The sequence below is a fragment of the Parasteatoda tepidariorum genome, chromosome 2, assembly GCF_982258835.1.
Source record: "Parasteatoda tepidariorum strain Cologne lab strain chromosome 2, Ptep-v5.0, whole genome shotgun sequence".
In the NCBI taxonomy this organism is placed as follows: Eukaryota; Metazoa; Arthropoda; class Arachnida; order Araneae; family Theridiidae; genus Parasteatoda; species Parasteatoda tepidariorum.
In genome coordinates, this window is record NC_141756.1 from 125898549 (window position 1) to 125921277 (window position 22729).

Genomic DNA, 22729 nt, shown 5'->3' on the forward strand with positions numbered 1-22729 from the left:
TCCTATACATAAAAATAATTTTTTTTCTTTGGGAAATTTCAAATAATGCTTTCAAACTCGCAAAATCCAGGAAAATTAGCATATTTATATTAATAATATTTTTTTTACTCCTTTTACAATATTTTCACGAAAGTTTAGCATCCGAAAAGTGTTCTATGTTTAAAATCAAGTGTGTTTCTTAGTGAAAGAATGCATAATGGAATAAAAAATAAAATAAAATGGCGGGAAAAAGGTTCAAATTTCAAGATCATATAACTCCCTTTATTATTTAGCTATAAATTTCAATTTCGGACGGAAATTTGGCCTCTATGAGCCGAACCACAATACAAAGGAAAAGTTTTATAGACCTATTAGGGGGGCTGCAAATCCCCCTTAAGTCTTTTCTTTAGCCTACCGGGAAAAGGTACTTGAAGCTATGTAGTTGCCCGATATCCGTGTAAACGTGGTTCAACGGTTAAGACCGCGTGCTAGTGACTTGCGCCTTAAGCGATGGGTTGCAGGATCGATCCCCTGCACAGGTTAATTTTAAATATTTTTCATATTTTTTTCTTTTGTTTTTTTTATTTTACATTATATTATTTATTTAATGTGTTTTTCGATATATTAAAGAATCCTATACATAAAAATAATTTTTTTTATTTGGGAAATTTCAAATAATGCTTTCAAACTCGAAAAATCCAGGAAAATTAGCATATTTATATTATGATATTTTTTTTACTCCTTTTACAATATTTTCACGAAAGTTTAACAGGTGAAATATGATGTTCTAAGTATAAAATCAAGGGTGTCTCTTTGTGAAAGAAGGCATAATGGAATAAAAAATAAAATAAAATGGAGGTGAAAAAGATTCAAATTTCAAGACCGCTTAACTCCCTTTAATATAAAGTTATAATTTTAAAACTCGGACCGAAGGTGGGCCTCTAGAAGACGAAATACCTTTCCAAAGTATATTTTTATAGAAAAATTAGGGGGGTCGTTATGGCTCCTTAAATCTCTTGTTTAGCTAGCCGGGAGAGGGTACTTGAAGCTATGTCGTAGCACGATTACAGTATAAGCGTGGTCCAACGGCTAAGACCATGTGCTTGAGAATTACGCTTTGAGCGAGATGCGGGTTCGAACCCTGCTGCGGTCAATTTGTCAAAAATTTTCTTTTGTTTATTTTACGTTATATTTTTTATTTAATGCGCTTTTCGATAAATTAAGGGATCCTATATATAAAAAATAATTTTCTTTTATTCGTAAAATTTCAAATAACAATTAAAAACTGGAGAAATCCCGGAAAAATAGTTTATTTATATCATATTATTTATTTAAACTTGTTTTAGAATATTTTCGCGATAGTTTAGCATACCAAATGTGTCCTATGTATGAAATCAATTGACTTTCTTCGTGAAAGAACGTATAATGGAATAAAAAATAAAATAAAATAAAATGGCGGGAAAAAGTTTGAAATTTTAAGACCGCGTAACTCCCTTTAATATTAAGCTATAATTTTTAAATTCGGGCCGAAAGTTAGCCTCTATGAGCTGAACCAAACTACCAATGAAACTTCTTTATAGATAAATTAAGGGTTCCGCAGTGGCCCCTTAAATGTTTTGTTTAGCTTGGCGGGAGAAGGTACTTGAAGCTATGTAGTAGCACGATCCCCGTATAAGCGTGGTTCAACGGCTAAGACCGTGTGTTAGTGACTTACACCTGTAGCGGGGGGGATATGGGTTTGAACCCCGGCTGTGGTCAATTTTTAAAATTTTTCTTTTTTTTTCTTTTGTGTCATTTACGTTATATTACAATATTTTCACGATAGTTTAGCATACCAAAGGTGTTCTATGTTGAAAATCTATTGTCTCTTTTTGCGAATGAACGCATAATGGAATAAAAAATAAAATAAAATAAAATGGCGGGGAAAAGTTTGAAATTTCAAGACCGACTAACTCCCTTTAATATTAAGCTATAATTTTCAAACTCGGACAGAAAGTAGGCCTCTATGAGCCGAACCACCCTACGAAAGAAAATTTTTATACTTAAATTAGGGTGTCGTAGTGGGCCATTTAGCTAGACTATGTGCTAGTGACATACGCCTGGAGCGAGGGGGTGGGGTTTGAATCCCGGCTGTGGCCCCTTAATTTATATTATTTTCTTAATGTGTTTTTTCCGTATTTCAATGGGTTCTATAGATAAAAAATATTTATTATCCTTCGTGAAATAACGAATAATGCGCTTAAAAATTAAAAAGCGGGATCCTAGTTTCTATTTAATCCCATTGACTCAAATAATAAATTCTTTTTTTTGGTTACGTTAATAAATGCTGTATGGCATCATTGATGAAGAGGTGATAGCAGAAGAATGTTGATGTGAGAACCGTGAAAACGTAACTATTGCTGATTGTTGGGGTTTATTTAATCGAATTTATCATTTAGTCTACAATTTTAAAAAAATAATTACGAATGATTTGTTTAACTTGAAAATAAAAGATACATATATCTCTACAAACTTGCACTAACATGGCCGGGCAAAATTTGCATGATAGACTTGTGGCTGCAAAGCATACTATTTATGGACAAAATGTAGAAAAAGTTGTTTGTAAAGCTACTACTGACGAAATTATAGGACCAAAGAAAAAACACTTAGATTGTAAGTGACTGAGTACTGTATATAAAAGTTATATCTATTGAGAGTTAAAATTATTAAATTGTGTAAGTCAATGTTATTAATATGTTTAGTTTTTGTATTTTTCTTTCATTGTGAACTGTATTTATCGTGATTATTTCTATGAGAATTATGCTGATAATTTCTTGTTTTTATTTCCCTATTTGCATGTCTAATACAGTATTATAACAATTAAACAGTAGTTACAGGGTTCCAAATGGTCCGTTTGTTCTAGACCGCTAAAATTGTACTCGAACTAACCTAACATAATTATTAGTTGTGTCACTGATGAGGTTTTTCTGTTTTGGATTTCGTTTTTATGTTTTAGTCTGTGTTTTCGTCACAATATAGGACATTTCATAATTTTGATAATACATTCTTTTAGTTGAAATTTTTCCTTAAAATTGATTTTAAAAAAAAAATCTTATTAAAGACATGTAAATGAACTAGTGGAAATATCTATGGACTAGTAATATCGGGGATATTTCCGTGTCTTGATCTGTGACAAAATCATGTCGTGGCGATTTCTGGGCAGTGGCCTGCTAGAAGACAAAAAAAAAAAAAGGAAACATAGCAGAAAGGAACCAACTCGAAAAGTATAACTTGTAATCACTCCTGAGTAAACATGTACAGGTGTTTTTTTATATTTTTAATTGCAAGTTTAAAATCTATTTGGCACCTTGGCCATTGTTGTCGTCGCGACAGGCAACGATGTGGAAATATTCCTGTAATATCTTTGCCTTTGCTGGTTCCTCTGAGCAATAACTAAATTTTCTTGATTTTTACCTCTGTAAGCATTTAAACTATGTTAGCACACTTTTGTTTAGTATTAAGACAATCAAACTACTGAATTAGATATAAAAGTATTTTGATTACTTTTTGTGTACAGTGTAATAAAAGAATTCAATTTCAAGATAATTATTCATGTTTAGATTTATGCAGTGTTTCATTTGATGCTGCAATTCTCCTGTTAAAGTACGACTAATTGTCACAATCTAGTTGTGCCAAGGTTATATTTCCATATTTAAACCTGTTCGCCCAAACTACAATTGCCAAGACAGTAAAGGGGTTTTGAAATAAAATTAGTCATCTATTTGGTTTCCTATTGTGATAACATTTTTGTTTCCTACATGCCTTGTCCTGGAAGTCTCCAAAACCTGAATATTATTTTAGTCTTGTGTTGTGATGTTTGTTTTTATTCAGACAACAGGACTATTAAATCAAAGGTCGACTGTATAAGTAGAAACAGATGCAGGGTTGCCACAGGCTCTTAAAATGAGACTATTTGCAACTATTTTTGTGGAATTTTGTTGTAGTCATTGTGGAATTTTTTTTATTCCAAAATGAGAACAGAAAAATCAGGAGTATTCCTTTCCTTTCAGATAAATGAGAAAAGTATCTCTAGAATATAATTTAATTCTATAAGAAAAAAGAAAAATTTATTTTTTTGCTTTTGTATTTTTTTTTTTTAGCTACTTTATTGATTCAACTCTTTTTTTTCTGTTTTTTAAATATGAAATCTATAAATATGAAGATACAGAGTATAACAGTTTTGGTTATACCTATCATTTCAATTAATGTTATTATAATGCTTTTTTAAATTTATTGTTTTGTTTTTGTTGGAGAAAATAGTAACTTCGTTAAATCAGGAAAAATTCTTTTAATTAGTCATGGAAAGTCATGAATTTGAAAATCTAAAATGTAGCAAATGACCTGTATTTTTTTCATCACAGTCTTTCAATATTGAGTTTTTTTTTCCTACAAATTCCTCTCAGACTTTGTCATACGCACTGGTACTTTGGCCAGACATTTTAAAAAATTTAATGTTATATTTTTCGAAATTTTCCAACTAACGATTATTCTTTAAGGATATTTTGAGCTCTAGAATTTAGGCGTAACGAAATACATCCTATTTCTTGAATTTGTATTTTCTGTCAAGATGCATTTGTGATTATATTGATAGTGAAATTATAGCCTTTTTCCTAGGCAGTATAGTATATAAAAATTACATATTTTAAAACTTATTAATACTAAGAATTAAAGAAGATATATTTTGTTCTAATGTTGCTAATTTATATCTTATGATTTTTTATGTGCAATGAATATAATATTTTACTGAACTGAGGTGGAATAAGTATTGATATTAAGTATTCAACCTTTTCAGAAATCATTCAAGCGCAATGCATTTCGGCGTGCCGTAGTTTCGTAGTATATGAAAGCACCAATCATTTTGCATGTTTGATGCAATGCTTACAGGTCCGCATGTGCATATACTGAGCTGCATTCAGTGGGAATTATTCTTGCACTATCATGAGTAACTCCGTTGCATTTTACAATAGATCTCAATTTCTAACTTCATTTTCCTCCATCTGAAATCCAACTGAATATTTCTCTTATTTTTTTATTGTGGCTAATGTAATCAAGAAAAATAGATCTTTGTTAGAAACTAGTTATTTTGTCATGATCATGTAAAGTCTTTGAAAATTATTTTGCATTTTGTTAATGTATATAATGCTTAAAAATATTTTTTAAGTGCTTAAAAGGTGCTTATTTTTTGTTGAAAGATTTGGCTATGCATCTTGTTTGAGCTTTATATTATATACGGTCTATTATCTGATTTAAAATTAAAGCACTTAATTTCATAGCCTTTTATAGCATCATTCCTGATTTCTTAAATTTGTATGTTTGGAGTATATTATTTTGATATTTTTCTTATTTTCAGCTCCTAAAAACACTTCCTGTGCTTCATGAGCAGTTAGATGCCTTGCTTGATTTTGATGTAAGTAGTAACTTAATTTTTATATATTTCGTTAACTTTCTTTGTTTGATAATTGTCAAGTGCAGTAATTTTTATTTTTCAAAGAGGCATGAATTTTTCCATTTCTAAGCAATGTGTATACTATTTTCCGGTTACAATGGCAACTGTGAACCTGAATGGGGTACATTTTTTCTGGAAAATCTGCAACAACAACAAGAATGGGTTTTTTCATTTAAAATATTGAAGTTACCTTTCCCCAGTCCTAGGAGATCAAGTTGATTTTCATTGAATGCGTCTTTTATAACTATTCTCTCGTGTATTTTTGATTTGATGGTATTCATACTTTTTTGACACCCTATATTTACATATAACAATCTTATATTTGTATAAAATGTTATTTACTTGTTAATAAGTGTAAGTTGACCGTTTTTTAATTCCTATTATTAGTTCACACTCTCCCTATTATATCTTTTTCAAATACTTATTATTCATCCACTCAAGTTTAAATACACTTGTAGCGGATGAAACTTGTAGCGGATGACTCTCCCTATTATCTTTTTCAATCGTTAATAAAATACTTATTATTCATCCACTCAAGTTTAAATACACTTGTAGCGGATGAAACTTGTAGCGGTTGACTCTCCCTATTATCTTTTTCAATCGTTAATAAAATACTTATTATTCATCCACTCAAGTTTAAATACACTTGTAGCGGATGAAACTTGTAGCGGATGACTCTCCCTATTATCTTTTTCAATCGTTAATAAAATACTTATTATTCATCCACTCAAGTTTAAATACACTTGTAGCGGATGACTCTCCCTATTATCTTTTTCAATCGTTAATAAAATACTTATTATTCATCCACTCAAGTTTAAATACACTTGTAGCGGATGAAACTTGTAGCGGTTGACTCTCCCTATTATCTTTTTCAATCGTTAATAAAATACTTATTATTCATCCACTCAAGTTTAAATACACTTGTAGCGGATGAAACTTGTAGCGGTTGACTCTCCCTATTATCTTTTTCAATCGTTAATAAAATACTTATTATTCATCCACTCAAGTTTAAATACACTTGTAGCGGATAAAACTTGTAGCGGATGACTCTCCCTATTATCTTTTTCAATCGTTAATAAAATACTTATTATTCATCCACTCAAGTTTAAATACACTTGTAGCGGATGAAACTTGTAGCGGTTGACTCTCCCTATTATCTTTTTCAATCGTTAATAAAATACTTATTATTCTCAAGTTTAAATACACTTGTAGTGGAATGAAACTTGATATTAATACAGTTTTCAAATATTAATTCATTCATTAAATTTAATTCATTAGTTTTAGTTTCATATGGGTGAAAAAATTGTAATTATTTAATAAAAAGTAACTAAAATAAAAATTTTCTTTGTTGACCTTAGCAGGACTTTTTTTTTTAATATTACTTGTTTTTTACTTCAAAAGTGGCTACTTTTGTGTATAAACTTTTAAAAACTAGTCTAACCCTTAGCTAATACTTATTGAAAGTAAAATTTTCATTTTAAAAAGATAAAAAATTGAAGTGTGGGACCATATTTCAAGCTTGGGTAGGTGCTTCAAAAATTGTGTTTATGGCAAAACAAGGGGGATACTAAGATGAAATATTTTTATTAGACATACAGTTGAACTTCTATTTAACAAACTCCCAGTTTGTGAATTTCTCTGTTTTGCTATTATTATTATTATTTTGAGGAACCAATAATATTTTGGAAATTTCTTTGTCAAATAACTTCCAAATTGCCAAGTTAATTTTCTGTTTAATGAACTCTTCTTTGAGTTCCACTATCCCTATTTCCCAGAATATTTCAAACTTGTTAATGTGTTTTATGGAGGAAATGACCTTGAATTGATTTTTTACAGCCACTTAACTTTTAGAGATGGCAGTGATATCCTTTTTTTATTTGAATTTCACACAGGAATTCATGCCAAAATTCACTTAACGAAAGCATAACATAAATTTCTAAAGCATGGGAACTCTGTTACAGATCGTACTATTCTAATCAAAGAAGGAAACTAATTTACAAATTCAGAAGAAAGAAAAAGTAAGTAACATTTAAAATAATAAATCAAAATAGCAAAGTGCTTACAACAGCTATAAATCTAAATTTGTTTCATTTTAATTTATAAAGTCAGAAAAACAATTCTAGCAGAAAGCAGCAAAAATTATAAAAATTTAAGATATGTGTGTTAGCAGAACAGCACTTCATTAGGGCCTGCTAACACACAGGAGCCTTTCTGTTGCTAGTGGTGGAACCAAAAACTAATGGTGCCCCGAGGCCCATATAATGGAAAATCAAATAAGAAAATGCAATTAGAAAAATTTAAATGTAAATGCAAAGAAAAATAAATAGCAAACAATCACAAAGTAAGTCTTAATAATGACGTAAAAGTACACAAACTGAGACGTCCACAAATAAGAAAAATAAATTAAGATAAAGTTACTGTTAGAATAGCCAAATCAAAATAAAATATAAATTGTACAAAAGTTATGAAGTAAATAGAATAGTAAATGAAGTTTTTTAATGTATAATTTGTGGCTGTCTTCTCCCTTTTGTTACAGGTTTAAAAATTGTTTTATCTAGTTGCTTCTGTAACAAAGCCTAAGGCTCACATTGAAATTTATTTATATTTCTATATGTATTCAGCTTTAACATTCTTATTTATTCCAAATTCACAAAAAAATCATTTTTTTAAAAAATTACTTTTTTTTAACAGTGTAACCCAGATTTAAGCAATGGGGTTATGAATTTCTGTTTTATGCTGCTTTACAGAGATCTGATTCAGTTGTTTGCAGCATACAATGATGGAATTATCAATTTGTTTGGTATGTATTGATTACAATTTTTTCCATCTTTAATTTAGAAATGAAAACTTTTAATTTTCATGCTAAATTTAAGAAATTTTTGAGCTCTCGAAACATTACAAACTATTAAATGTTTTTCATTTTCTTGGATCATAAGGAAAGTCTGAATAGTTTATCTTAAATCAAATGTAAGTTTTCCAAATAAAACAATTTGTTAAGAAAAGCAATTTGAATAATTCATATGATATGGCAACTCCCAAATTTTTTAATGTATACAGATAAGAATATTTCAATTTTAATGAATCCTGCAACCTTGAGCTATATTAGTTAAGCTTTTTTCCTAAAAAAATGAGCAAATAATATGTAATTTATGTATAATTTAAAATTAAATAGATTGCTTTATTAAAAAAAAAATTGTGTGTAATTTTTCAAATGAGTGCATTAAGATTTGTTATAAATTATGTGACAAGTAATACTTTGTATTCTTTCCTTAGAAAAGTACTTCACCGTGAATAAAAAGCATTGTAAAGAGGCCTTAGACATATACAAGAATTTATTATAGCCATGGACAAGGTGTCAGACTTTTTGAAAGTAACTGAAGTAATAAAATTTTCGTAATAAAATATTTTACTACATTATTATTATTAAGTTGCCATCTGTAACACACAATTTGTTTTCAACTTTAAGTGTAAAATCATTCTACAGCATTACCTTGAATGCATCAACCCTGGTTCATTTCTGTCTACTAGTTGATTTGCCTTTAAAATGTACCTGCTAATATTTCGTTTGTACTGATTTGATTATTGTACTCATATGCAACAAATTTACTTTTAAATATACCTAATATTCTAAGCCCTGCCATCTTCAACTGTGTGTTGCGCACTCATAGGTTCACAATTGAGGGGTTTATCGCACACTTTTTAAAAAGGGGATATTTTTACTTCAAACTTACCCTTAATATTTTTTCCAGATAAGTGTTTCATAAACTTTCTAGTTGAATAACAGTTCAAAGTACAAGTAAATTGTGCTGTTTTACTTGAAAAATGCTTTTGAAAACTGCCCACCTGAACAGATTGAAAATGTGGCTTATCATTATCGGAGCCCGCACTAAGCATTTGCCACCTCTCCAAATTTGATAAAATCGTTAATTCGACGGAAGAAAATCGTGTTTTGGCGAAAGTATTCACGAACGATTTTTTCTGTCAAAAAGAAAAATTAATATTTGCCTTGATCTTTAAAATTATATCAATAAGAATTTTTCTACAACAAATCATGTTTATTTTAATTGATAATAGTAATTTACCTTAATTATGTAAAATATCTAATTAGAACTAAGTCCAGATAACATAAACAATAAGAAGGAGGAAAAAATTAAAATACAGATTACGTTCATTTCTGGATCATGCAATATAGTGAGGTAAAACTTGCTCCTTTGATGGAGACTCTTAAAATTTGGCTTACACTTTTTATGTTTGGTTAATTTGCTAGCTAGTAATTTTAAATCCTTAGCTCGGGCCCTGAATTCCTAAAAGTCCTAAAGCCCTTGAGTTGTATTTTCAATGCATATCTGTATGAAAGCCCTGCTGCTGTGCTTTCAGTGTTTTGTTCTTTATGCACTAAAATTACCTTCTCAATGTATGTACTGGTGAAAGTCCTGCTGTGTTCGTCAGCATTATTTTGAGTACTTTACTATTGCGTGCTTACTTTTGCCTTTTAAATATATCTATGTGCTACTCTTGTCTTTAAACCATTATAAACTTTTCAGTCATTGTATTTGTGGCTCTTTTGTGTCATGCTCATCCTATCATTCTTTCTTTGATTGGATGTAACCTTGGGATATAACAGTGCAGTTAAATTGCAATCATTCTTGATGTTACTCCCTTCATACGCTGAAGATTGTTAGTGGTTTTTTTTTTTCAATTTCATTGATATCTTTAAGAAGCAAACAATTTTTTTTCAAGTAACGTAGTATGAGAGGATATTTTACACCTTAAATTGCAATGGTTTCATAAAAGTACCATTTTTATTTAAATGTTTTTATACTATTTTAAATATTATTCCTTGTAAAGTTTGCAAATTTTGGAAAAAGTAATGTTTTTACACATTTGTAATGTTTTAAAAGTTATGTTTTTACGCGATTCAGTAGTTTCCAGAAGTCCAGGGTCCTGAAGTTTCTAGAAATCATCAATCACATTTATGTATAAAATTTCTTGTATATTTTATTTAGAAATATTAGAACTATAATTTATACTTGGCATCGCTTTCATTTGTAAATATTTTTTCTGTTAGAATAATAAATATGGTTAAAGATAAAAGTAAACTTATACATAATTATTCATTTAAATTATGTGTATATAATTTATTAAGAATTTCATGTTTTGAAAATATGAATGATTTAAATTTATAAAGACATAAATTTTTAGAAATGAGTCATTAATGATTTTACTCAAAAAAATTTCAGGATTTTAGAGTTGGGCTCAGAATCACCCTTAGATATATAATGTAGGGAAAATATTTATAAACTTCGACAAGTTTATAAATATTTTCCCTATTAGCTTCCCCTATTAACTAACTTTGTAAATAATATATTAAGTATGTAAGTAAATAAATTTATAAACATTATACATTTAAATGTAAGGGACAAATCAATATGATCCATTTTGCCTATGGAAAGAATGAAGTTAATATTATAGGTACAAAAACTGAAATGATTGCTACTTCTAAAAACTGAGATATTTTTCCCTATAAAAGGTTATGCCAATTCACAGGGTGGCCACCCACCTGGAAAACCTTGAAAACCTGGAATTATCAGGGAATTTTTTTTTTATACTGGAAAAAAACCTGGAAATATCAGGGAAATTTAGATAAAAACCTGGAAAAATCAGGGAATTTTAAAGAAAAGCTGGAAATTTTTTCTTTGATAATTTTTTTAATTTTACTAATTTAAATTATTTGCTAATTTTCTTAATTTAAATTATTTCGTCCATTATCCCATTTTTTTTAAACGGAAATGTATCACCAAACAGTTGAAATATCATCAACTTTGCTTGCATCATGCTTGATACTTTGCTTGCATCAAAATTTGCTCCATTGCAGTGTTAAACTGGAATGCCACATAAAATTCTCCCACGGTTGCTAAACGAATGTAGAAACCTTTGACCGCTATGGGACTGTGTAATTTAGATAAGATTCTGGTGGAGGTGGAAAAAGGGATTAGGATATTAGCTTCTGTTTTTAAATTCTGTCCTTGGGCTGAATCCATTTATGGCTCAAGTTTGTTCTGATGCTTTGGTGGTAATTTTTTTTATCTATTTTGACAAAATGTTTTTGTATTTTTAACTTCATAAAATATCTCCAAAAATTAGTTGGTTATAATTTAATAATAATAGATTTTGTATTGCACTCTTTTTCTGAAAGCTTTTCTACTCCCATTCAAAGAAATCTGTGAATTATTTTTTCTCAGCAAACCAACCAATCTCACATTTTTTTACAATCGCTAACAGCAATGTTTGTCGACAAATCGTTACAATTGTTGCATTAATGCTAATTTTTTTTATTTCATTTTAACCTTTTATAACATATTTTAATTTTAAAGAAAAGATTTTTTAAGAACCAACTATATATTAATATTTAATTTTACTCCTTTGTTGGTCAATATACGATTTTTGATTCAAAATTTCGTACCAAAGCATTAAAAAATAAATAATAAATCTTGCCAAATTGTCAAAATAAATTTTTTTTTTCAAGATGATATGTTAAAAAAATAACATTTTGAATAAAATATTTTATAATATAGACACTTTTCTTGTACACATCCTACACTTTATACGAAAAAAGAAATAAAAACCTGGAAATTTTAAGATTTTTATCTGGAAAACCTGGAAAAATCATGGAAATTTGAAATCTGATTTGAGTGACCACCCTGATTCAGTCCTATGCATGTTGTGATAATTTAGTAATTTTTATTGTGAATGTCCTTCTTTTAGCATCCCTGTTTCATTCTCTTTTTGCATGCTTTGTAGAAATAATCTCTTCTTCCTTCTGTAGTCGCATGAAGATGCTCATATTTTATGTGTAGATTGGAAAACTCTCCTGGTTAGTACATTTTATTTTTGAAGAGCCTTCCAAATTGTCAGAACTGAACAAAAGAACAATTGCAAGATTTTTATTATTTATTGATCTATCCATAACATCAGCAGACTCACAAAAACTTAAGAGTATTTGCCAAATGAGCTTCAATTTAAATGTTAGTTGGTCATCACTGTCCATGCTTCAAAAATGCTGCTCTGAAAGAAAAAAAAGGAACTCTGATTTCTATCCCACTCGGCGGTAATAATAGAAGTTGGTGACGTTCCCGGTCACAAAAATTATCTCACTTCATTTATAATATTAGTGTGTCAGAAATGAAATTCTCCCTCAGTGATTGTAAAGACACGAATCCCAGCAGAACACTGAAGTTAAGCATCACCGGCTGCGGTCAGTAAGAGGGTGGGTGACCACTTTGATCAACCTGTGTAGGGACCGAGGGTGTGCGGTATCAGTCCTTGTTAGACTGTTCTACTGTAAAGTAATGAACTTTGCATGCAGGTTGTCTGGCTACCAAAGCAGAAGATCAAAGTTGCGATGGCATGCCTTTGGATCATTCTCGGGGATGTTTCTCAAACCATAAGTCCATTTTGTTAAGTCTTTCTACCAAGGTGAAAAATGAAAGGATAAAATTTTTTCTTCATTTTTATACCCAATCTAAAGGTTTTGTATTTTCACTATGTAAATTAATGATAATTTTTTTAATTGCATAATAAATTTTTTTTATTTAGGAAAAATAACTAACATTTTAAAGACATTTTTTAATTTATTACAATATTATTTTTTTAAAATAGTCATTGAACTGTAATTACATATCCTTGTAATTTTGTACCCAATCCAGAGTATTGCTAGAAATTTGCCTTCATGAAGGACTTTGATGGAACTAACCTGCATTTACGTTACATGAGAAGGATAACTACTCTCAGGTAGCGAGACGATAAGTGAACTCTAACCCATGATCCGTTTAACACTGAGAATGTTTTATGTCAGCTATGTGGTTGTTGCACTGGGTGCAAAATGTCTATTGACCGGCCATCACTGGCCTGGTTCACCTTATTGGGAGGCGAACACTCTATCCCCTGAGCCACCACAGCTCTCTAAAAAATAATTTTATTAATACTGTCGTTTAAAATTATTAATACTGTCGTTGAACAGCTAACTCAATTTTTTGGTTTTACAACTATTCATGTTCAACTCCATAGCCTCAAAATTTTGAACCCAATCTAAAGAGACAAGTGAACTCCTTGATCAAATACTTTGAGAAATGTTGCCTTCTTTGAGAGAACAAGTACAATATTATTTTATTTTATAGCTGTGGTTGAGCAGCCCACCTAATTTTGGGTTTAGGACTAGTAATGTTCAACTCCGTTGCCTTATAATTTTGAACCAATCCAGATGACAAGGAAACTCCTGGATCAGTTCCCCCAGAGGTATGACTAGTTATGGTAACATGGAGGACTTTGTGACCTGATAGATTTAACATGCGTCTGTCACCATTTACCACCCAAGTAGTCTTTCGCCGGCGGGTATCGAACCCTCAACCTAATTCCGTGCTCAACCAGCCACAAAGTATATACTTGTTTGTCTTTCAGAAAGAGTGTAGCCAGTAGTTGAAAAATATTTATTAATGCTACTTCTGTTAATTATAAATTTTTTTTATTAAATATTATATTTATATTGAATTATGTATTTCTTTATTTTAATTTCTCAAATTTCTTTTTTTTTTTTAAATCTTTTTTCCAATTTTTCTGTTTTTGCAAAATTTTGATGGAATTTTTAAATGTTTATTTTACAGAGTGTTGGCATTGATAAGGGCAGTATACCTGATCTAACCAAGGTAAGTCATAATGCTATGCTTTAAATCAATTGAACTGTAAAGTGTTTCTAAAATGAAATTTAAATAGCAAAATCCGCTTTAAACACACGAGCAGTAATGCTTTCTAAATTGCAATATTTCACTATAAGTTTTCTTCGCTTTTTTCTTATTTTATTTGAATTGTCGTTCAACAGCCGACCCAATTTTAAGTTTAAGATTACCTATGTTAAACTCCTTATCCTTGCAATTTTGAACCCAAGCCAGAAGACAAATGAATTCCTAGATCAGTTATTTTGATGGAACTAACCCGCATTTGTGTTGCATGGAGTGAAACCACGGAAACCTCCCATGGTTAGCCTAATGGCAATGGGACTTTAACCCATGATCCGTCTGCCATCCAGGATATTTAACGTCATCGGTGTGTTTGGCATGAGCCGAAATTCAGAATTCGAATTCCAACCATCGCTATGTGGTATTCGTACCCGGCTAACAAGCGCTCTATCCCCTAAGCCACAGCAAAGTAATCGTTTTATATATGTTTATTTAGTTTTGTCCTTGTCATTTTTAAAATACTGTTTATTTTCAATAGCAAGTAAACGTATTTCATAATTTTTGCTTTATGCATATGAATGAGCAAAGCTGAAAATTAATTATCCAATTCATTTCATCAGTTACAGAAAGGAAAGGAATTTTGATATAATCAGATTCGAAAAAATCGTGGAATTTTTTTTTCTGAGTGTTTGAGCCCACCCTATGATTAATAGTTAAATTTAAACTATACTATGCATTACAACAATTTACTTTGTTTTTAGGCTCTGTGTACTTTGCTAGAAGAAATGGAAAATCACCTTACACATTTGAAAGGAAAAAAAAGTCAAACAGTTGCCAAGTAACTACATATTTGTTTGAACGTATAATACTACATTTGTCTTTTTTTATTATTATATACAATTTGGTGTCAGTCATAAAAAGTCTTTGATATTGTATTAGTCTCTAAACTTCACTTTATAATTGAATATTAGTGAAAATTCATTGAAATTCAATTTTGATTTTAATATTATTATAATTAAATTGCTATACAAAATATATCTTATATACCTGGAAGTATCTTGAAGATATACATATTATTCTATTTTTTTAATATGTATATCCTGATGAATTCTTTTTGTATAGTCAGATTCATGTTAAAATAATGCTTTACTTTTTAATAAAATTTTTTTGAGAAATATGCTAGTGCTTTCAATATTTACGTAACTAATAAACGACTAAAAATAACTTACCCATAAATGATCATATTGTACTCTTTAACATCGCTGTATCGGCCTGCCGATACAGGCGTTAAATCGATATGTCGCGATATATCGATTTATAGCCCAGTCCTAATCATGATTATGTAAAGTTTTTGAAAATTTTTTTGAATTTTATTGATTTTGAATTTTTTTCTAGTTTATAAATTAAGAACTTTAAACAATCGAAAAAAAACATTTTTAGTACTGCGCAGATCCTAATTATGATTTTTTTTTCTTTTTTTGGAAAGTGATTAAAAAATTTTTTTGAGTGCTTGAAAGGTCCTTATTTTTTGTTGAAAAATCTGGCTACTGGTCTTATCATTTATGTAGTTTCTCCCTCTACATCATTTTTTTTTATTATTTATGATTTTAAAAAAAATATACTCTTTAAATTATAAATATTATATTATTAGTTCATAAGCTTTGATTATTTACACAAAGAAAAGATATTACATAGTTTAAGAAATTTCATTAACCTTTTAGGACAAATTCAGTTCAGTGTGCAGTGTCTGCTCTGAGCTCTACTAGTTCTGCTTTAGCAAGCAGTGCACATGAAATCTCTCACGAGCTGAATGGCCTGACAGTGGATGTGAGTATGAGGAGGGCTGTTGAAGAAGAAGCTGCCATCATGAATCAATTGGAGGTTGTATAATCAGTTGTAAAAGTTGCATGAATCTCTCTGCATTTCATGTTTTGAGCATTCGGGAATGTCTATTAATAATCATTAAAATCGTCTCAAAGGACTGCAGACTTATTTATGCATCCTGCATGACTCTTGCTTCACTTCATTGCCAGGATTCTCAATCCACAGAGAAAACTGGGAAAATACAGGGAATTTAAAAATCACCTAAAATAACAGGGAATTTTGTTTCTTATTTTCGTCTTTTAAAAAATGGTGACCACTCTTAAGGATATTTCAACTGTACTAAACTGTTTAATTTACTGCAGCATTATTGAAGTATCTTCAGCTGTTTCTTTTTGTCAATTTCTACTGTAAGTTTATACTCTCCCTATATCTCGTTCAATTTTTAAATAATTTATAAACTACTTTTTATTTATCCACTCAAGTTCAAATGCATTTTTTTACCTATTTTAAAAATAAAATCAGTGATAATTTCTAACTTATAGCTCTATTTGAACAAAAAAATAGTTTATTGAGTACATTTAAATGCTTAATTATTTTATATTCACTATGTACGATCAAATCAATAAATAACATTACCTGGTAACAACATCACCAAATTTGTACTTTAATAGTTGTCCGATACCATGCGCCTTTTTTTCTCTTCCAATTCCCACTTATTAATTCATACTCTCCCTATATCTTTTTCAAATTTTCAATCGTTATAAAAAACTTTTTATTCATCCACTCAAATTCAAATACATTTTTTTAAACTTGTAGTGAAAAGACACTTGATGTGAATGCAGTTTTTTTAAATATTAATTTATTAAATTAATTTAATTAATTAATTTTAGTTTTCGTGGGAGAAAAAATTTTAATTATATAATAAAAAGTAACTAAAATAAAATTTTTCTTCTTCTGATCTAAGTAGGAATTGACTTTAAAATTTTTTTTTAGATTACTTGTTTAAGTATGTTCCTTTTCTTTAAGTTTTCCCAGCAATTAAAACTGGTATAGTTAGTCCAATATAGCTTGCACAAGAGCACAGTAATTATGTTTCCTCTTACTATCTTGCGTGCAATATGTTCAGAGAAAATACAAAGAATTTTTTTTCCTGATTTGAGAGGCAACTCTAACTGTATTTACATCATTTCGGAACACCAATTAGAATCATTAAAATTGTCTCCTTGAATAACTGATAATAAAACGCTATTGATAACTTTCGTCTTGAACGATGAATACTGGATCATTTAAGTCTTTTGCTTGAATTTCGCTGCACGTTATTGTTTTTAAAAGCTTTCATGGTTCTCAGTTACAATCATCAAAATTGAATAATTATCAATAAAATAATGCTGATAATCTCTCATGAGAAATGGAATACACAATCATTTATGTATGCTGCTTGACTTTTCCCTTATCATGTTTGGATTTTTATCAATTTTTTTAATACAATAAAGAAATATACCATTTATCATCAAAACTCATTTTCACATAAATTAACACTCCTATATGAATGTTAACATTTGCAATATAATATCGCGACCCAAATTAATGCTATTTTTTCAATGAAACTATATCATGTTTCATATTATCTTTGATTACACAGTTAAACAACTCTAACACTCAATTTATTTTGGAATTTCTTTTACCTCACAAGAAATCTTCTCCTTTATATTAATTACTGGGTGGTAGTTTTTTTCATACTTATTTTATAAATATTTTTACGAACTTTCTATCCATTAATGATTTTTTCTAATCAGTGTTGGTGTAAATTATCAGACATTTTTTATTACCACATTTCAGATTGGCTAAAAAAAAAGTTATTGCAAGTGGGATTCAAATGAAAAATCAAATTGACTTTGAGTAAATAATTAGAGATACTTAAAAAGTCAGCTCAATTTTTCTTAATCGAAAAAGTAAAATTTGAATAATTGAATTTTCCATTGAAAATGCCACTTTTAGTTATTGAGAATCTGACTGTTGAGAAGATAAAAACAGTAATAAATGATTTGTGTTATTATACTACTACAGCTCTATCCTTTTTCTTAAATTTATGGAATGAAAATTTCTGTATTTATCATGTAAAATTCTCAAATAAAAAAAAGCAGGTAAAAGGGAAAATTAATCACTTTCTAAAAATGCTACGCATCATAATACATGATGCGTAGCATTTTTAGAAAGTGATTAATTTTCCCTTTTTCAAAATGAGATTTTTTTTCTTCACCATGTCGATTTTCACCACATATTATGTAAAAGTGTGGTTTTCACAGTGTTCTATTCTACGTTTTTGCGATTTATTCAAGCAATGTATTTCGACGTACCTTCGGTTCGTAGCGTATGGAAGCGCCAATCATTTTACATGTTTCATGGAATGCTTGCGAATCTGCATGTGCGTCTACTGAGCTGGGTTCAGTGAGATTATTGCACTCTCATGTGCAGCTCTGCTGCAATTTGCGAGATATTCTCAATTTCAGGCTTCATTTTCCACCCTCTGATATTAAACCAAAAAATTTCTTGATTATTTTATCATGTAAAATCTTTGAAAATTATTTTGCCTTTTGTTAAAGAATATTGATTAAAAATATTTTTTGAGTGCTTAAAAAGTACTTAATAGGTGCTTATTTTTTGTTGAAAGATTTGGCTATGCACCCTGTTATAGTTTTTAATTTAACAAAACTTAGTATTCACCCATTTTAATTTAACTTATTTCAATTTTTATATATTATTTTACATGCTCTGCATATTTATAAATTACATTACAATACTGTTATGTAGTTCTATAGTAAATATTCAGCTTTAATGAATCAATAAATAAAAGCACTGAGCTGTTATTATGTAGATTCAGGATCGGATCTTCTGTCTCAGATTGTGCTAGAATTAAACAACATTTTGCTCAATGTTTTTACTAACGGCTGGCATTGAACTTTTTATTTTTTACCTCGAAAGATGCTGGAACTGTTGTTTATTTAATGTTACCTGGTGGCTACCTATGAACCTTAGTCATGGAGGGAAGCGTCATTACCCACACCCATTCACATATCATACAACGAAGGATAACACCTAGAAAGAAACATCTATACGCTGAGCGTGTTTCGAATTCCAAACCATTTACTTCACAGTCAGACACATTAACATATTATTCGATAATTAAATAGGTTTGAGACGTAAATACTACTACAATTATTGAACATCAATTCTCAAGTATATAAGACATGTTAACTCAATTCAATCTTGAGAAACCTTTTGATAGATAACAACTCCTCCTAAAGGTTTATATTATAAATAATAAACTAATAAAAAATATTGATGTTAGAGATTATAGAGGAAAGGGTTATATTTTAAAAGCATATAGTAATGGTCAGAGATGATTGTGCTCCGGAAAAAATTTAGATTTCCAGATTTTTCGCCAACCGCGTTCTGGAAGTTTCTGGATATCCAAGTTTCTGGAAATTTTAAGAAATCACTGATCACATTAATGTATAAAAACTCTTGTATATTTTATTTAAAAATATTAGAACTATAATTTATGCTTGGCATCTCTTTCATTTGTAAATATTTTTTCTGGTAGAATAATAAAAGTGATTAGAGATAAAATTAAACATATACTTAATTATTAATTTAAATTGGGCTGCCTATAATTGATTTGGAATTTCATGTTTTGAGAATATGAATGAATTAAATTTATTAAGACATTAATTTTTTGAAATGCTTCATTAATGATTTCACCCAAGAAATTTTCAGGATTTTTGAGCTGGGCTCACAATCACCCCTGAATGGTATAAGTTCTGAATAAAAAAATATTTTAATAATATTGGATAATCAGATGTACAATTAAACAAGTTTTCGTGTTAGTTACATAAATAATAATTGAGTACGTATGTAATAATTTAGTTATAAAACTTAATCCGTGAAATTTACTTTTGCATTGTTAGTTGTGCACAAAACCATACTCCTGCATGTACTAGTTATAAAAATAAAGCGATTGTTACATAAACTGGCATCCCTGTTTTTCCTTTTCACTCTCTTAATGCATGCTTTGTAGAAATAATATCTTCTTCTTCCTCCTGTAGTCGCATGAAGAAGCTCATACTTTATCTATAGATTGGAATACTATCCTGGTTAGTACATCTCCTTCAATTCTTTAAGAAGAGTATATCTCCTAAGTATTCCTATATCTCCTAAGCATCTCCTAAGTATTTTATGCTTGCTTTAGATAGGATTATTTATTTTAATTTCTGTGCTTGCTTGAAAGTGTTCTATGGTTTGATCAGAAAATGTGTTATATCTGTATTTTTTTCTTCTTTATTTGTAGTTAAGACCCATTTTAAAAATCATGGGTCTTGATTTTAAAATATATTAAGTGTTCATATTTTGTACACATGCTTAAATTGTTTTGCAATCTCGCTACTTTATTATCTAATTTTAATGTATTGGGAGATAATCTGACAGCCTGGATCACCCCTGTGATCTTTTTTAAAAAAAATGTATTTTTAGTTGAAAAATCCGTTTTTTATTGTTTAAGTACTAATTTTTATCAACTAAAATAATTTTGATTCATTTAACAAATTTGAACTTTTTTTTATTTATTTTTATAAGTTTTTAAATTCGGATGATACAAAAATGCCAGATATTTTTAAAGTGCCATCAATCTAAAAAGAGTGAATGCTGATCTAGAGGGATACTATAAAAGAGCTGTGTCTCTTTTTCTTCATACAAAAGTTATCGAGATGTTTAAATTTTCGTGCATAAAAATAGCAAAACAAATAGTAGTTTTAATAGTTTCTTTAACATGGCACATTTTTATTAATAAAACTTGTTAAGGTTGTACAAAAACATTTTAGTATGAATGCAATTTCTTTTAAAACTTGCTTATTTTATTTTAAAGAATAATAATCAATTGCAATAATGAACAATATTTTGTGTTATTGAGTGCAACGAAGATATCTCGTCCATAGAGTGGACAATCGAGTGCAACGAAGACATGATATCTTGTCCGTGGCGATGAATGAGTTAAACCATCCTTCGTTAGAGCATTGATAGAAATTAAAGAATAATCTAGAGTTAGAAAATAATAGTGACCATTAAGATAATAAAAAAATTACTCTTAGGAAAGAAATCATGCAAACCATATGATGAAACATTGGACCAAAGTGCAATGTGATGGATTTTCCTAGGAATTCCGCAGAAAAAAAATGAATGTTTAAAGATCTCAGTGAAAAAATTTAAGAACCACATATTTTAATTATGAAGATACAGTCAAACCCTGCTGTTGTGAACAGGATTTATAGTGAACTCCCGGATTTAGTGAACAAAATGTTCACACCCCTGCCTTGCTACACATGTATAATGTTATTCTTTGTGGATATAATGACCCAAAAAAAGGAGGAAGTTGGATATTATGAACTTTCTTCTGATTTCATCTGATTTATTTTCTTCATTTTTTTGTAATATTTTTGAAATTTCTACTTTAAAATGAACTCATATACCGATTTTTAAAACCATTTATAGCATAGAATGTAGCAATAAGCATTTTTTTCTTATTTGCTTCATTATTGAATACCATTATTGAATTGGTTCAGCATTCAAAGAAGCCACAAGCTTACAGTATCTGGACAAATGCTTCAAGGCAAAGTCTATGAATTTGTTAAGAAAGTTGGTGAGACTACTTTTATGATACAGGTTTAAAAAGCAGATTATAATAAATTCAGGAAAAATTATTGGAGAGTTGGGAAGTGTTTCCATATCTGATGTTGAGGATTGCTCATCAGCTAAAGATAACTAATTTATTTTGTGCGCAAGTCGAAAGGTAATAAAAAAAATATAAGTTAATGCATTTTTTGATACTACGTGTAATTTTCAGTCATTTTTGTTTTTCATTTTATGCGTCATTTATTTGAATAATGCGTTATAAAAGGAGGGCGAGTTAGGAACCATCAGTTAAAATTGTGGAACGGATATAGTGAAGTCCCGGTTATAGTGGATCCTTGAAGGTTCACTATCAGGGTTTGACTGTACTATGATGAAATGAATAGATTCATATGTTAATGTTGAAATGTATTAATTTTGAAAAACCTATTCCCTCGGAGCAGAGGTTGAAAGAACTAGCCAAACAGACTCCCAATGCTATCCCCAAAGTTCCCAAACCCATACCACCTCCTGTATCTGTGAATCCCCCTGCCAAGCCGAAAGAAATAATGAACTCAGAAAAGCCCTCATCCGATTTGATGTCTCTGAATCAACCAGTTTTAGGTGGAGGTTTCATACAGGCTGTCCCTTACCCAGAAGAAGGTATAATGTTTTTTTTCTTATGTGCTTTTAATTCATCTGTTGAAATGTATTTGAACAAAATATTTTTGTCCTATTCAAATATCCTAACATTGTCTGTATCTACATTTAACATATCTTTGTTGCAAAATAACGACTATAATTATGCTTTCCATTGTACATTCTTTGAGTTTTGTCTTGTCCACGTAGTGGATTGATCATAAAGACATGGTTCTCATTAGAACACTAAATTCAAGCATAACTGTTCAGTAAGCGGGTGGGTGACCACTTTTATTGGCCTGCGTAGGGACCAAGGGTGTGCGGTATAAGTCCTCATAAACTGTTCTACTCCTAAGTTCTTTATTTCATGCACAGGTCGTCGGACTACAAAAACAGGGGAGCCATCCCT

The 22729-nt window shown here is 29.6% G+C and overlaps 1 protein-coding gene across 13 annotated transcripts in view; it reads left to right on the top strand.

Annotated features, from left to right (window-relative positions):
- The first annotated feature begins 2211 nt into the window (after positions 1–2211).
- Positions 2212–22729, top strand: part of LOC122272951 (phosphatidylinositol-binding clathrin assembly protein) — a 59831-nt gene continuing 39313 nt past the window's right edge. For 2 of the 13 annotated variants that reach the window (XM_087158323.1, XM_087158324.1), the window contains exons 1-9: positions 2221–2631; positions 5369–5425; positions 8156–8264; positions 8738–8843; positions 14125–14166; positions 14958–15034; positions 15918–16077; positions 20127–20173; positions 22139–22344. In XM_087158323.1, coding sequence (XP_087014449.1) covers positions 8808–8843; positions 14125–14166; positions 14958–15034; positions 15918–16077; positions 20127–20173; positions 22139–22344 — 568 coding nt within the window. In that variant the 5' untranslated portion in view covers positions 2221–2631; positions 5369–5425; positions 8156–8264; positions 8738–8807. Of the gene's footprint in view, positions 2632–5368; positions 5426–8155; positions 8265–8737; positions 8844–14124; positions 14167–14957; positions 15035–15917; positions 16081–20126; positions 20175–22138; positions 22345–22729 lie in introns of those variants that run through there. The other 11 variants (XM_087158318.1, XM_087158320.1, XM_087158321.1 and 8 more) reach the window with 11 other exon arrangements.